The following is a 14076-nucleotide window of genomic DNA, read 5'->3' on the forward strand; positions in this document are numbered from 1 at the left end:
CTGACCCTAATCTGACAAAGACCCTGGCCTCTCTCTGAGTTCCTGTGGAACTCAGTCCCAGGACTGGGCTCCTGCCCCTCCATATGCCAGAGAGTCACAGCGAGGGAAGATGAGTCCCCATGCTGGGTGTTCTCCCCATCCAGCTGGGTGGCGGGTAAGAGAAGGGCTGGGATGGAGTGGGGAGGCTGTGATCTCCCACCTCCCCAGCTTTTCCAGGAGAAACAGCCTCCATGCAGAGGCTAGATCTGATTCTCTTCTCCCCATCCAGCTTCAAAACATCTAGGACTTACAGCCCAAGGATGAGCTTTGGGCCTTGCTTCCTGGCACACTGGAAGATGACGCTTGGAGTGGTCTTTCCACCTGCTCACCCCTATGGCTGGCAAGCTCCCAGGAGCTGACCAAGGAAGCATTACTACTAACAAAGCTAGTGGAGGTGATTCAATTCCAGCTGAGCTATTTCAAATCCTAAAAGATGAAGCTGTGAAAGTGCTGCACTCAATATGCCAGCAAATTTAGAAAACTCAGTAGAGGCCACAGGACTGGAAAATGTCAGTTTTCATTCAAATCCCAAAGAAGGGCAATGCCAAGGAATGTCCAAACTAATGCACAACTGTGCTCATTTCACATGCTAGCAAGGTAATGCTCAAAATCCTTCAAGCTAGACTTCAACAGAATGTGGACCAAAAACTTCGTAGGATTACTCCAAAAAAACCCCAAAAGTTTGGGAAACTCTGGATGAGATCCACATCAACAAGCCTCCTTTCTGCTGGGCTCTGAGTGCCTTCGTGGCTCCCCAAGAGAAGACACAGTCTGTGCCCCCAAACTTACTCAATGAGAAAGACTGTTGCTCCATCACATCAAGGGATGACTGTCTGAGGAATCCCAGCCAGAAGAGTGTCAACAATTCCTTCAGCACAGAACTGTATGTTCACAGCAAAGTGTGCACTGAGAAAGCTAGGATCAAACTCCAGTAGGGCTGCTGCAGACAGTGAGAGATGTGGATACACAGACAAGGGATGCATCGCTGGAAGAGAAGGAGCCTCCGGGGACCAGACGCCCTTTGCAGGTCCAGCAGGAGGCGCTGGGCACCATGGGACTCTCATACTGCAGAGAGGCTTGCCCCTGAGCAGCTGGTGGAAGAGGATCTGAGATTCTGATGTGCCGGGCCAGGACCTTCAGTACCACTGGGTCTTGGAGAAATAAACCGGAAGCATACTGACACGACGCAACAAGGTCCAGGGAGGGGCCTGCACCTCTCCTGCCCACCAGTCAGTCTCCATGGAGCCTTTGCTGGCCGTAGGCTCTTCCCCCAACGCAAACACCCCCCAGTCCAGGCCATGAGCATCCATACTCCTCACCCTGACACTTAGGATCTTCTCTCAGTCAAACCCACCCTTTTTCCCATGCTCTGCCATGAGGAAGACCTGGGTTCGATCACTGGGTTGGGAAGATCCCCTGGAGGAGGGCATGGCAACCCACTCCAGTATTCTTGCTTGGAGAATCCCCATGGACAGAGGAGCCTGGTGGGCTGCAGTCCGTGGGGTCGCAAAGAGTCAGACACGACTGAGCGACTAAGCCCAGCACAGCACAGCACAGCACGGGCTAGGAGGGTTAGCAGGGGCGGCGCCTCAGGCCTGGAACGAGGCAGAGACCCTGCGTGTGCCAGCGCAACAGGGCAGAAGGGCCTGGCCAGTGCCACCTCCGGGGTGCTCAGGCGGGAGAGAAATGTGTGTTCATCTTCTTTCTGCCACTGTTACTTAGCGGTCTTTGTAACAGCAGGGAAACCTGCACCCTGGCTGATATACACTCGTATTATTTCCATTCTACAGAGGAGGAAACTGAGGTTCAAGTTCAGGGTACTTAAGCAACCTGCCTGAGGCCACAAAGCTAAAAGAGGAGGATCCAGTGTTGACCTTGTACTGGCCTGACTCCTGAGAGTGTGCTCTTTGCCCCATGACACACAGAACCTCCCTCGGAGGATGCACGCTGTGGTTCCACAGAAGACAAGAGGCCGAGACCTTATCATGAGGCTCCCTGCTGCAGGGGGACACTTGGATGTGGCCCTGGGGAGGGCCGTATCTGGGAATCAAGGTACTGCTCACTCAGGTGCACAACCCGGACTCTGAGAACAGCTGGGGTTGGGGTGGGGGGCACCTGGGCCCCCAGCAGGCACCCTGGTCTGCAGAGCTGGGCACAGTGAGCCGCCTTCCTCTCCTCGGCTGGTTGTCATCAAGGGCACCAGCTGGTCCAGGCACCCGGCAGGGAAGTGCGGCAGGAAGGAGAAGGGAAGGAAGACAGAGGCCTGGGCAAGAAGGGGGATGGTGCCCACAGAGCTGCAAAAGCGGGACCTAATTTGGCAGTGAGCTATTTCAGGACTGTGCCCTGGGGACCTCAGACCGGAGACACTGGGGGAGGAGAGTCTGCTTGTGCAAACGCTCCTAATCCACAGCTCCTCTAGGACCGTCAGCTGCTCCCGGGCTCACTCGGGAGTGAGTCCGTAGAGGGGCCGACGGCCAGCACTCGTGCTGGGTGATGGGCGTTCGCTGCCTGAGCCCGTCAGAGCTGGTAACATGTTCACGCTGTGTCTGGACCAGCATGTGGCACACCCTGCCTGTGGCACTTGTTGTGGTAAGTACAGAAACACCCCTATTTTACAGATGCGGACACTGAGGCCAGGCTGCTCGTCTCCGCTCATTCCTGTTCACCCAGTGCCTGACGCACTGCTCGTGCACAGGAGACCACAGCACACGTGTCTCTGATGAACAAGTGAGGGGACTTCCCTGGCGGTCCAGTGGCTAAGACCTCGCCTTCCAACGCAGGGTGTGCAGGTACGATCTCTGGTTTGGGAGCCAAGACCCCACATGCCTCACGGCCAAAAAACCAAAACATAAGACAGAAGCAGTACTGTAATAAATTCAATAAGGACTTAAAAAAAATAAAAAAGAACAAGTGAGACAACCAATGAAAGAGGGAGGGAGAGAGAAGCTGAAGGGGCCCAGGAGATGGAAAAGATACTTACAGCCACGGGGAGTAGGCAGGGTTAATGGTGGGAATGATGTTCTCAGATCAGGGACAGCCTTAATACAAAGGAACAAAGCAGCAACCATTCAGGGAGCATGTGCTCTGTGCCAGGCGCTCCACTGATGCTGGGACACCTGACGGGGGTCGACCTTCCTACTCAAGAAGAACCATCTCAAGCGTTCCTGGGGGACTATCACCCAGTGCCGACTGCCTCTCTCCTCCCTGGGGTCCTGCCTCCTCTCTCCCTGGGTCTACCTCTTTTGGCTTCTGTCTCGGGCCTCGCAGGACCCCGGTTCAGGAGTAGCCTTCCTCAGCTCCACTCCTGCAAAGCCAGGAAGGGGGACAGGGGCCGGGGCACACACCTTGCTCCCCAGCCTGGAACCAGAGCCGACAGGGAATTTTTCGGGGGAAGGGACTGAGGCTGCCTCTTTGACTTGTTCAGTGGCCTCGGCACTAGCTCTTCACCCAGTTCTGAAACAATGGTCACAGCCAGGCTTCTAGTCCTGGCTCTCCCTTCATCAGACACGGGGTGATGTGCCTGGTGACACATCCTTATTGAGAGGAAGACAAAAACAAGAGCTGTTTACTGAGCACTTACTGCGTGCCAAGCCCCATGCTTAGCCCTCAGCATATATGAATTCTTCAACCAAAACAGCCCTGTGAGCAGGTCATTGTTATTATTACCTTCAGTTTCCAGATGAGGAACCTAAGGTTGAGTAAACCAAGTGACCACCCTGAAGTCCAAAGCTGATGACAGGCAAGGCCAAGACTCAAGGTTGTATCTCTGACTCCGAGTCCTGGCTCTGACCCCTGCTGAGCTGCCTCCCGCTGGGCATGGCCCTCTGCAGCTGCACTGGTCTGGCTCTAAATAAAGCCTTGACTGGCGCATGGCTAAGGTCCCTGCTAGCTCAGGTGGGCTGGGAAAACAGGAGTCTTCCCAGGAGATATTCCTGCACATGGGCCTGTGTCTTCCACCTGCCTTCACCCATTCTGCCATCACCCACTGCCGCAGCCCCAGCAGAAAGGCGAGAAGGGAAGGGTGAGTGGTGGGCTGGGGGCTGCACCCGGGATCCTGGCTGGCCCACTGCAGGAGAGGCCACCAGGGGAGGAGCAGCTTTGGCTCCAGCCAAACTGGGCTATGTCATAATCCTGCTATACTAGCTTGAGCGTGGCTGGCCATCCACCAATACGATATGAATCAGGCACAGTGGGCAGCTCTGAAGTCAAGGAGAGTATTCAGGATGGCTACGGTGGCCTCCCCAGCATCTCTTTCTTCTGCTTCCATTTCCAGTTTCATGAGCTCCTGGGGAATTCACTCTGGTCCCAGGAACCCTTCAGGCAATCAGAGTACTGCATCCCCTTGGTCACAGACTGGCTCAGCGATGTTCAGGGATGGGCATGTGATTTCAGTGGGGCCAAGGAGAGAGGGCAACTCCCAGGATCTAAGTGGCTTCATGGGGAAGGGTGTGCAGGGGCACACCCTCTGCTCTGCACATTCAGGGATGCTTGCAGGTTGGGGTAGGGGGGAGCGGGAGGAGGTGGTGATGTAACTGTGACAGCCGTTTTCTTGCAAGATGAGAAGTGATTTTGTGGGTCCAATGGGAAGGCCGCGTGGGGGACAGAGTGTGGGGAACTGAAGAGGAGTCAGGGCAGCTCATCAGGGTGGAGCCTCATCTGCAGCAGACCCTCTGGACTTCTTCCTTCCTGAACCAGGGGAGTGTTTTTTTGCTTTCACAAGCCAGTTTGATTGTATTTCTTATCTTTGGTGACCAAGAGTGTCCTATCTTATCCAGAGGGGGTCCTCAGCAGTGGTGCAAGATCCCAGTAGGTTGTGGAGGCGTAAATAAATAAGAGGGGAAGGAGCTGAGTAAAGAGGAAGATGGGTGTGTGTGGTTATGACAAGGGCAGACAGCGCTGGTTTTCCTGGGGAAGCCACTGCCACCCTGCCTGTGTGGGACTACACCCCTCCGCCCCAGGCACGCAGAGCACAGGGCCTCCGAGATACGGAGGGACCCAGACACCACTCCACGGCTACCCTCTCCGTCTCACCCACACGGCTGCCTCGGCACAGCCCCTAGCCCCTTTCCCACTCCGACATCCCACAATGAGCCAAAGTCCATCTCTGGGTCCCTTGGCTCCTCTGTAAAACACTGGGTCCCTCAGAAAGGGTCCATCATTCACAAGGGGCTCCAATGTGGGGTTTGGACTAAATTAGGTATAGACACAGTCAGGGAGAGACCTCCGGGGTGAACGGTGACAATGCTCACTCACCACAAGGCTTGAACCTGTGTCCCCTACAGGACCATACAGCCGGCCCTGCACTGCATACTAACATTTTTACAGATCCTATAGACTATGTTCTGGGTAGCAAAATTATACTGCATTGCAATAAAGGTGAGTCCAAAGTATTAATTTGTTAAGCATACATTTAAAAGTGTTAGTAGCTCAGTCGTGTCTGACTCTTTGTGATCCCGCCGGCCTCCTCTGTCCGTGGAATTCCCCAGGCAAGAATACTGGAATGGGTTGCCACTTCCTTCTCCAGGGGATCTTCTCGACCCAAGGATCGAACCGGGTCTCCTGCACTGCAGACAAATTCTTTACCGTCTGAGTCACTAGGGAAACCCATTTGAAATACACAATTTGGTGACCTTATTTTAAGAATTCTTCATGTTTCAACATGCCAAGAGCCTCAACACATGAGCACTGGCCAGGCAGGCCTCTCTGAGATGTCCTCTATGTCTTCTGAGGCTGGGCGAGATCCTTGGCAGCTCATTTGCCACCTTGAGCCCAAAAGATGTGCCCACAATGCTCCCTCTCCAAAGAGAAGGCTCTTGGCTTTCCTATGGGGTAACCAGCAGAAATGTAGGGGGTGGGGGTAGACTGAGGGCTGTCATGTGGGGCCCCCATATACTCAAGGGAAAGGCCACTAGTGGGGACCCCCTAACCTGATGCTCGGAAGTATTCACTTGCACAGTCATAACATTTTTTTCACCATTAGAACTGGGTAATTCAGGGCTTACAGGGAGAGACCGACGAGGGGAGTGTACGGTACTGTGAGAGAGAGAGAGAGAAAGAGAAAGGGAGGGAGGAGACACAAGCGCAAGACATCACTGCCTGCGGTTTTCATTTACTGTTAGTTGGAGTCGTTAGGTTTCCTTTCTTCTTGTTAAAATTCCACACCTCTTTTTACAGATGATGAACGTGCAGAGACTGGCCGAGGCCCAGGCCTGAACACCCACTCCACTAGCCCTGCCGTGGAGGCCAGGCGCAGCAGTCACCCAGCCTGCCCAGGGAAGCCGGGGCGCCAGGCTGGGTGGGTGATGGTCTTGGGGTGGACTGCCTTGCTCTCTTTGGCGAGCCCCACCCCAGGCTCCTCTGCACAGATGTTCCGCACAGACACTCTGCCGTAGCTTTGCGCTGCCAGATTTACTTGCCACCAACCATCTTCTTGTCTCCAGTGCCCCTCCGGACAACATTCCAGCTTCTGATGTGGGTACTACAGACCGACTGTGTCCTCTCAAAATTCTTATGTAGAAACCTAATCCCCAGTGTCCTCATATTAGGAGGCGAGGCGTCTGGGAGGGGGTTAGGGGACAAGTGCCTTTATAAGAGACTCCAGAGATCAATCCCAGTCCTTCCATCTCGAGAGGACACGGTGAGAAGACACGGTGAGAAGACAGTTGTCTGTGAACTAGTAAGGGGTCCTCCCCAGACATCTCATCTGCTGCCACCCTGACCTTGGACTTCGCAGCCTCCAGAACTGTGAGAAATACATTTCTGTTATTTAAGCCACCCATCTATGGTATTGTTGCTATATTGGCCGGAAAAGACTAAAAATGGGCAAACAAAGGCAGAAACCAGAGAAGAAGCTAAGACCACCTCTGTCCCAGCTTGGAGGAGCACACATTCCCCACAGTAGCCGCCCCCTGTACCCCCATTTCTAGCCTCCAGACTGGACTTCCCACTGACTCAGCACATCTGCTTCCACGTTCTTAACAGATCCCCATGACAGTTCACAGGCAGAGTGGCCAGCGGTGACCAGTGCCATCCCTTGGCCTTCTCTCTTGCCTCTGTGTCCTACTAGAGCCAAAAAAAGCCACATTTTTGTTTTCCTCAGCTCTCTCCCTGCTAGGCCGATGTGCGGTTTGAAGTTGGGCAACCCAGCATTCCCCTCCTACCCTGGAGTCCCTGTGGGAGGTGTTACCTGGAGCCATGAGCATCCAGAGGGCCCTGCGGGGTGGACCCAGGCCTGATGCTGCGAGGAGCCCCGGGGCCGCCATCTCTCACGAGTCCTGTCCAGGAATTGACAGTGTCCCTACCGTCAAGGACACCGATGGTTGGGCGGCCTTCACTAGCAGCCAAATACAGCCTAACTTACACAATGCAACTCAAGGGGAGCTCTGTGACTTGCTCAAGAGAAGGTGTTTACCATTTATATCTAAGGGTGTGACTATGCCATACCCAAAATGGGGACCACCTCCATAATCCTTCCATAACTGTAACTGCGTCCCGAGGAACAAGGCTGGGAGCGTGTCCATGCCTGGCCTGGTGCCTACGGATCAAAGGCCTCAAGGCAGGAAGGACATGGGCTTTCTCCCAGCTGAACAGTTTTTCCAACAACTTAGTCCCCAAAGCAACTTCTTCAGAATGTCCCGGGGTGGCATATTAGGCCCAGCCTTCTGCTGGAATGTCCTTTGTCTCTGGGCCTGGACCACAGTCTCTGACATCCACCGAGAGAACCTTGAGGGCCACTATGACCCTCCATCGACAAGGAAATATCCTCGTGTGCTCTCAACACTTGACTTATGAAGGCAGTGAAGGGCTCAGCATTCTATCAAGATTCAGAAACATGGTTTTCTGTTTAGCTCTCAAAGCTCCCTGGAGGAGAACCCCCATCTTCTCATGAGCACCCCTTCATTAAATGCCAATCACACAAAGAAGCCCAAGCCTGATCCGGCTTTCCTGATTCTTGAGTATGGGCAGGTAACAGTAGGACAAATCCCAGGCAAAGGCAGGTCTCCTCCCATGAGTGCTCAGACCCCTGCCCTCAGCCAGGGGGCCTGCCTCACTTCTGGCATTCATCTGTAATGTCTAATCAACCTCTGAAAACTAGAGTCGTTGTCACTCTGCTTCAAGGCACATGATGCTAATAACGGCTAAGCTTTCCTGAGTACCTATTGGTTGCCGGCCTCGACTCTAAGATCTTGCACCTAGTAGTCATTTAACCCTCAAGACAACCCACTGAGGAGCATCGTTATCACCACATTTTGATGAAAAGATAAAACACTGTCTACTGGACTTCCCTGGTGGTCCAGGGGTTGAGAATCCGCCTGCCAATGCAAGGGATGCAGGTTCGATCCCTGGTCCAGGAAGATTCCACGTGCTGTGGAGCAACTAAGCCCATGCACCACAACTACTAAAACCCAAGCGCCCTGGAGCCCGTGCTCTGCAACAGGAGAAGCCACAGCAATGAGAAGACCCCACACCACAAGCTTGCTACAACTAGCGAAAGCCCGTGCACAGCAATGAAGACCCAGCACAGCCAATACATAGATAAAAATTAAAAACAAATCAAAAGAAAACACCCCTGTCTACTGAAGCATCTGTCCTCCTTGCCCACGCCCTGGTGCCAGGGATTGGGTCTCGCCCACCCCTGCAGGAACACCTACGTGAATGACTGAATGGGTGAATGTGCAGGTAGACAAGACCGTCCTGGCCCTCCAGGCTCCCCTCCTTGCCTGTCCGGCTGCAGAATGCCGGGGGATGGCTGGGGCCGGAGCTCCAGAATGACCGCGTTCAGAGGAGGGAGCGACCATCTTCAGCTGTGGAAACCCAAGAAGAGGCTAAGGAGGAGAGGCATTAGAGGGCCATCTCAAAACCTGGCGTTTTAATCCCCCGCCTCTACCTTCCCCATCTTAAAACCTGCCTTTCCTCTGAGTTGGTCTTTTTGGAGGAGGGCCAGGAAGAGCCACTTATGCTGCCAACCTGGGCCAAGGTACTAGCAGCCAGGTGTGGCACTCCTTATGGCAGGTCTTAAAAAACAGACACCTGCCCCAAACCCAGGGCCTGGGGCCTGATCCAGTCTTAGATGACAGGAAGCAAGCCGACCTGGCTGCACTGAACCCTGCAGAGCCGGGGAGGCCTTGCAAATCAAAGGGTGGGCTCCCTCTTTCATTTTTGCATCTAACCCTGCCTCCCTGTGCACTGTCTGCCAGGGGTGTTGTGACTGCTCACTGAATATCTGTGGGATGACTTGCTGACCCACCAAATGAAAGACAACGAGGCCCCAGGTTGGCTGAGTGATCTGGGGCAGGCTGCTGAGATGGAAAGAGAACTGAGCAGAGATTCAGAAAACCTCAAGTTCTAGTCCTGGGCCTGCCACGTCATCCCTGGAGTAAGTCTCTTTCCTGTTGGGGCCAGGTGGGGCCCTCATCTGCAAAATGGAGCAGCAGACTTAGATGATCTTAAAAGGAGGAGTTTCAAGCTCTGTAACCTGGGTGGGCAAAGGGTCAGAGCTGGGCCAGGGCTGGTCTGCTACAGATGAAGAGTGGCGGTGTCCAGCGCATGGTGGTATACATGCCGCTGCTGGGAGGAAGCCTCTTTCCGGCCTCAGGTTTGGGCCTTCATCTGTCACCTCCCCAGCCCCCCATCAGACCTGACAACGACCGCTGAGGTTTCTCCAGACCCCAGGAACTCAGGCAGATACAGACTAGAGAGCATCCTTGTTTTCGTCTGTTTCAGAATTCTTGTAAACCACAGGGTAAACAGCACTGCACGGTGGAGACTGCATCACAGCATTTCCCTTATTAAAAAGGAGACAGTGTTCAGTGCTCCACTGTGTGACTTAAATGGCAAGATTTCTCTTACTAGAGGAGATCTGATGACATTCTAGAATCTAAGTGTGAAATATGATTCTGCCTCCCCAAAGAGTACAATTATCTCAGGGCAGGGAGGGGGCATTCCAATGAAGCCCCTTGGTGAACCGTCAGAGGCTGGGTAGCAATTCCAGCACCAGCACTGACCTTTAGTCCCGCTTCGGGCACTGACCCCGGACTGCTGGACGTGTCAGGCACTGTCCCAGCGTTCCATGTGCATTACCTCATCTAACCTTAACACCAGATGAATGGGGATGGTATTAGAATTATGCCCATCTTACAGACAGAAATACTGAGGAAGCTAAATAGTGTACCCAGGACCATACAGTTGGTGGTTGAACTGGGATTGGAACGCAGTTTACCCAATACTTCTTGTGTCAGGCATTGTACTAGATGGATAAGACCTATATTCTCTGCAGAGGGAGTTTAAAATTTAGTGGGAGAAATAGGCATGTGCACAATGTAAAAATGAAAATGAGAGGGTTTTTCAACTGAATAAAGCCTCACACAAGTTCAAACCATTATTTCTTTGCTATTGTTCCATTATAATGTGCTTTACATATGCAAGTATACATTGCATATGCACATAAATTTTGTGTGTATTTCTATATACACGTGGGTGTGGCCAAATTTATCACAAGCGAGTGTTCATAGACTTTCCCCATCCTTTGCTTGCCCAAATGAACCTCCTAATCCTCTAATTGTCCAGTTTCCCCCAGACTTTGTTTCAGTGTCAGGGTTGAGACCAGTTCTGCCAGGCGAGGTTCTCTGCTTTTGTGATGCAGATGTGGGCCCTGGGCGTGAGGATGGAGGGAGAAGTGGGAGGGGGAAGATCCTCTCAAAAGTTTAGGACAATTTACATGACAATGAGCTGTGTTGAGGAGGGAGAGGGGAGGAAGGAGGGAGTTGGAGATGCAGAGAGAGGTGGGGGAGGAGGCGGAGGAAGGAGGTGGAGCATGGGGAGAGAGAACGCTGGAGACGGGAGAGAGGGAGAGGAGGAGAGAGGGAGGAAGACGGAAGGAGGCAGAGAAGGACAAATGAGAAGCAAGAGGGGAAAAGCCTGGCAGGCTTGTGGGGGTGGGTAGAGAGAAGGTGTCTGGGGCACTTGGGAAGGAAGCAGTTCAAGAAAGCAGGACTGGGACAGACAGGAGGAAGACAGGGAAGGACCTTCGAGAAGAGAAGTGGGAGCTGTCCTCTGAGTGCCTTTCCGTATTTTTGGAGAGACTCAGAAGAACTGGGTTCTGAAGATGTGTTGCCTGGCTGTACTGTGTCTCTTTAAATGGGACTCTGCCCTGGACCCGAGCCACATGGACCATAGCTTCCTTAGGGTTACAAATCTATAAATATGTATTCTGTGCTGAATGACCTTGGATAAATCGCTTTGCCTCTCTGTGCCTCCTTTTTTTTTTTCCACTTTCACTCACTTCTCACAACTCACCAGGCTCACTTCTCTCTCAGGGCCTGGTGGTGTCTGCTTGGTGGTGTCTCTCTTCCTCCCACGGCTCCTTCTCAATTACAAATATCCCTTTCAGGTTCAGGGGAACCTTCCCTGGCCACCTACTGCGAAGTAGCTGCCCTGTTCCACCTCACCCCCCACATCCCCCACAGTTGATAGGTGGGGCGGGGTGGGGGAGGTGGTCCCTGCACTCAGCTCCTAGACAGCAAATCCACGCCAGACCACTCCCAGGAAACACCTTCTGAAGCTGCCTGGCTCACTGTGGCCTAAGGTGAAATAAAACAGGAGGAGCCGCCCCGGGGCCTGGAGGACTTCCTGGCGAGCCTGAGTGTCGTGGTGCCACCTGCCGGCAGAGGACCGGGCTCCGGCTCCTCCGTGTCCAGGGGACTCTCCAGGAAGTACCCGTTCTGTTCTCCGTCTCCATTCTCAGTGGAGCCTTTCCCAACCCTCTACTTGAGGGCTGTCTCCACCACACAAGAAACAGCCACAGAGGCCAAGGGGCCCCGCAGTATAGACCTTAACACGTCATGTTCCTAGCAATACCCAAGCAACCACCTCTCTACTCAGGATAATAAACTGGTTTTTCCAAAATCGAAGGAGAAAAGCATTTCAAAGTCACGCTGACTGTTTAGGGTTATAATCAGGGCAGGAGGTTTTGAGGAAGGAAGAGCTGCTTGAGAGGTGGGCGTGGCAGTGAACACACACACTTTTGGAAGGTCTGGCAGGCTGTGGGGTGTGTGTGTTTGTGTAAAGTGTGTGCTATGGACACATGAGCCTTCTGCACTGTGTCCGTCGTCTGGTTAACTGAGATTCAGGCACCAAGCTTTCTTCGGCCAAAAGGCAGAGAGAGAGACCAAAGGCCAGTCCCGTGTCTGAAGACCGGACTGGGCATGTCCTGCTTTAACGCCCGCCCGAGCTGACAACAGTGAGTCAATACTTGTAAAGTGCTTATGGCACAGTTCCTGGCCACCAGCAGGTGCTCAGTACAAGGGAGCTACTGGTGTTACTGTTGTGACCGTCATCATGGAAATGAATGAAGCCCTGTAACCTGTCTGGCTACTGGCAACCTGTATTGGCTACATCTGATGTTCTGAGCTGCTCTTTGCTGACGGGTCTCTCTAGCTCTACTGTCCTGGAGAAGGAAATGGCAACCCACTCCAGCATTCACGCCTGGAAAATCCCATGGACAGAGGCTCCTGGCAGGCTACAGTCCATTAGGTCCTAAGAGTCGGACATGAATGAGTGGCTCATACACACACCTCTCCAGCAAGGCCTGGCACACTGTACCCTCAGTGAATTCTTAGTGCAAATAAAACTGAAGAATTCGCAGTGTCCCCTGTTCCATGGCCCTGGCTTTGTGACCAAAACCAAAGCCCGTCCCCAGGGAGAAGGGTTTCCTCGCCGAGGGGCGGCGCCTGGCTTCCCCTGGACACTCTCAGTCACTCAATTTCCCCTCCTCCGGGGGGAGGCAATGCCTGAGCTGGGGTGACTGTCGCAGAGAATTAGGATTTTGTGCATAAAATACTGAATTTTACATTTAAAGCTATCTGTCACAGATGATTTATTACACACAGCGAAGGTGAGGATGGTTTTCCTGTGTGAGGGAGGTAATTTTTTGGCAAAGAAAGGATATATACATAGTGCACAACCAAACCACACGGTAATCGGAGCTTAATGCTCTCTATCCAGAGGCTTCAACGAGGGGCCTAGGCACTTGGCGGCCTCCACCTGCTCCCCACCTCACACTCCAGGTCATGGGGAAAGGATGGTTGGGATTCAGAGTCCCAGCAGGAGACAAAGAGCCACTCCTGGAGAGAATTTTCCAAGGCTGTTTCCCCTCGCCCCTTTTATTTGGCTTTTCCAGTACAGCTGTGTAAGGTTCAGTGAACGCAGACATTTGCAAATCAGAGTTTTTATGACTTATTCCATTCACCACCTATCAGAAGCCTGGAAACTCAACTGAAAACTGTCCCTGTTCTAGGATGTCAACCTCCTGCAGGAAGGAGAGTGCCCTTGGTCCTCAGACTCACCTCAGATGGGCAGAAAGAACAGCCTCCTGGCGCAAAGGAGGAAGAATGTGGATTCAAACGGCTGCCCCCACCGCCGGCAAGGAAAGGAAAGCTCCCCTAAGGAGAGGAGACGGTGGCCAGGTGGGGCTTATAGTGCCTAAAAAATATTTTTTTCTGTTCAAGTGAGTTGCCCAAGGGTATGTACTTGGCCAATGTTGTGAGGGTCACGATTGAGGGCAGTGTCACCAACCCTTTGTCATCTACACAATAAACCCTGGAATTCTGCATCTGTCGCCTCCGTCGGCGATCGCGCTGTGGCGGTCTGCCCGCTGCCGGAGCCCCATTGGCCTGTCCTGGCCAGGTGGACGGTGCTGGCTGGTGACACAGCACAGTCTCGTCCTGTCCCCACGCAGCAGCCTGGCCTTATAGAGGACACGGCGGGGACCGGCGACAGGCCGTCTCCTCCCCGCGCCCACGGGCGCACAGCGGCCTACCTTTCTCTCCTTGTCACCGTATTCGATGCCCAGAGTGTCCATGGCCCGGACGATGGCCGCCAGCGACTGGATGGTGTTGCTGTAGACCACGGGCTTGTACTGTTTCACGTCTTCGCCAGAGAAGCCATCTTCGTGGATGATCCTAGAGGGAAACCACACACAGCATGTCTGATGAGTGCGCTGGCCTCACCTGGCAACGGGCGCGTCAGATGTGTGGAGCC

General features: G+C 53.4%; 1 protein-coding gene and 1 long non-coding RNA gene across 3 annotated transcripts in view; one reads left to right on the forward strand and one right to left on the reverse strand.

Annotated features, from left to right (window-relative positions):
• Positions 1-14076, reverse strand: part of GNAO1 (G protein subunit alpha o1) — a 176618-nt gene that overhangs the window by 65917 nt on the left and 96625 nt on the right. For both annotated transcript variants that reach the window (XM_043898519.1, XM_043898521.1), the window contains exon 3: positions 13856-13997. In XM_043898519.1, coding sequence (XP_043754454.1) covers positions 13856-13997 — 142 coding nt within the window. The remainder of the gene's footprint in view (positions 1-13855; positions 13998-14076) is intronic.
• Positions 2441-7190, forward strand: LOC122691745. Its single transcript, XR_006340496.1, has 3 exons — positions 2441-2565; positions 2658-2828; positions 6214-7190. It is a non-coding gene; the product is annotated as an uncharacterized LOC122691745 (long non-coding RNA).

Source organism: Cervus elaphus, chromosome 4, assembly GCF_910594005.1.
Source record: "Cervus elaphus chromosome 4, mCerEla1.1, whole genome shotgun sequence".
NCBI classification, from domain to species: Eukaryota; Metazoa; Chordata; class Mammalia; order Artiodactyla; family Cervidae; genus Cervus; species Cervus elaphus.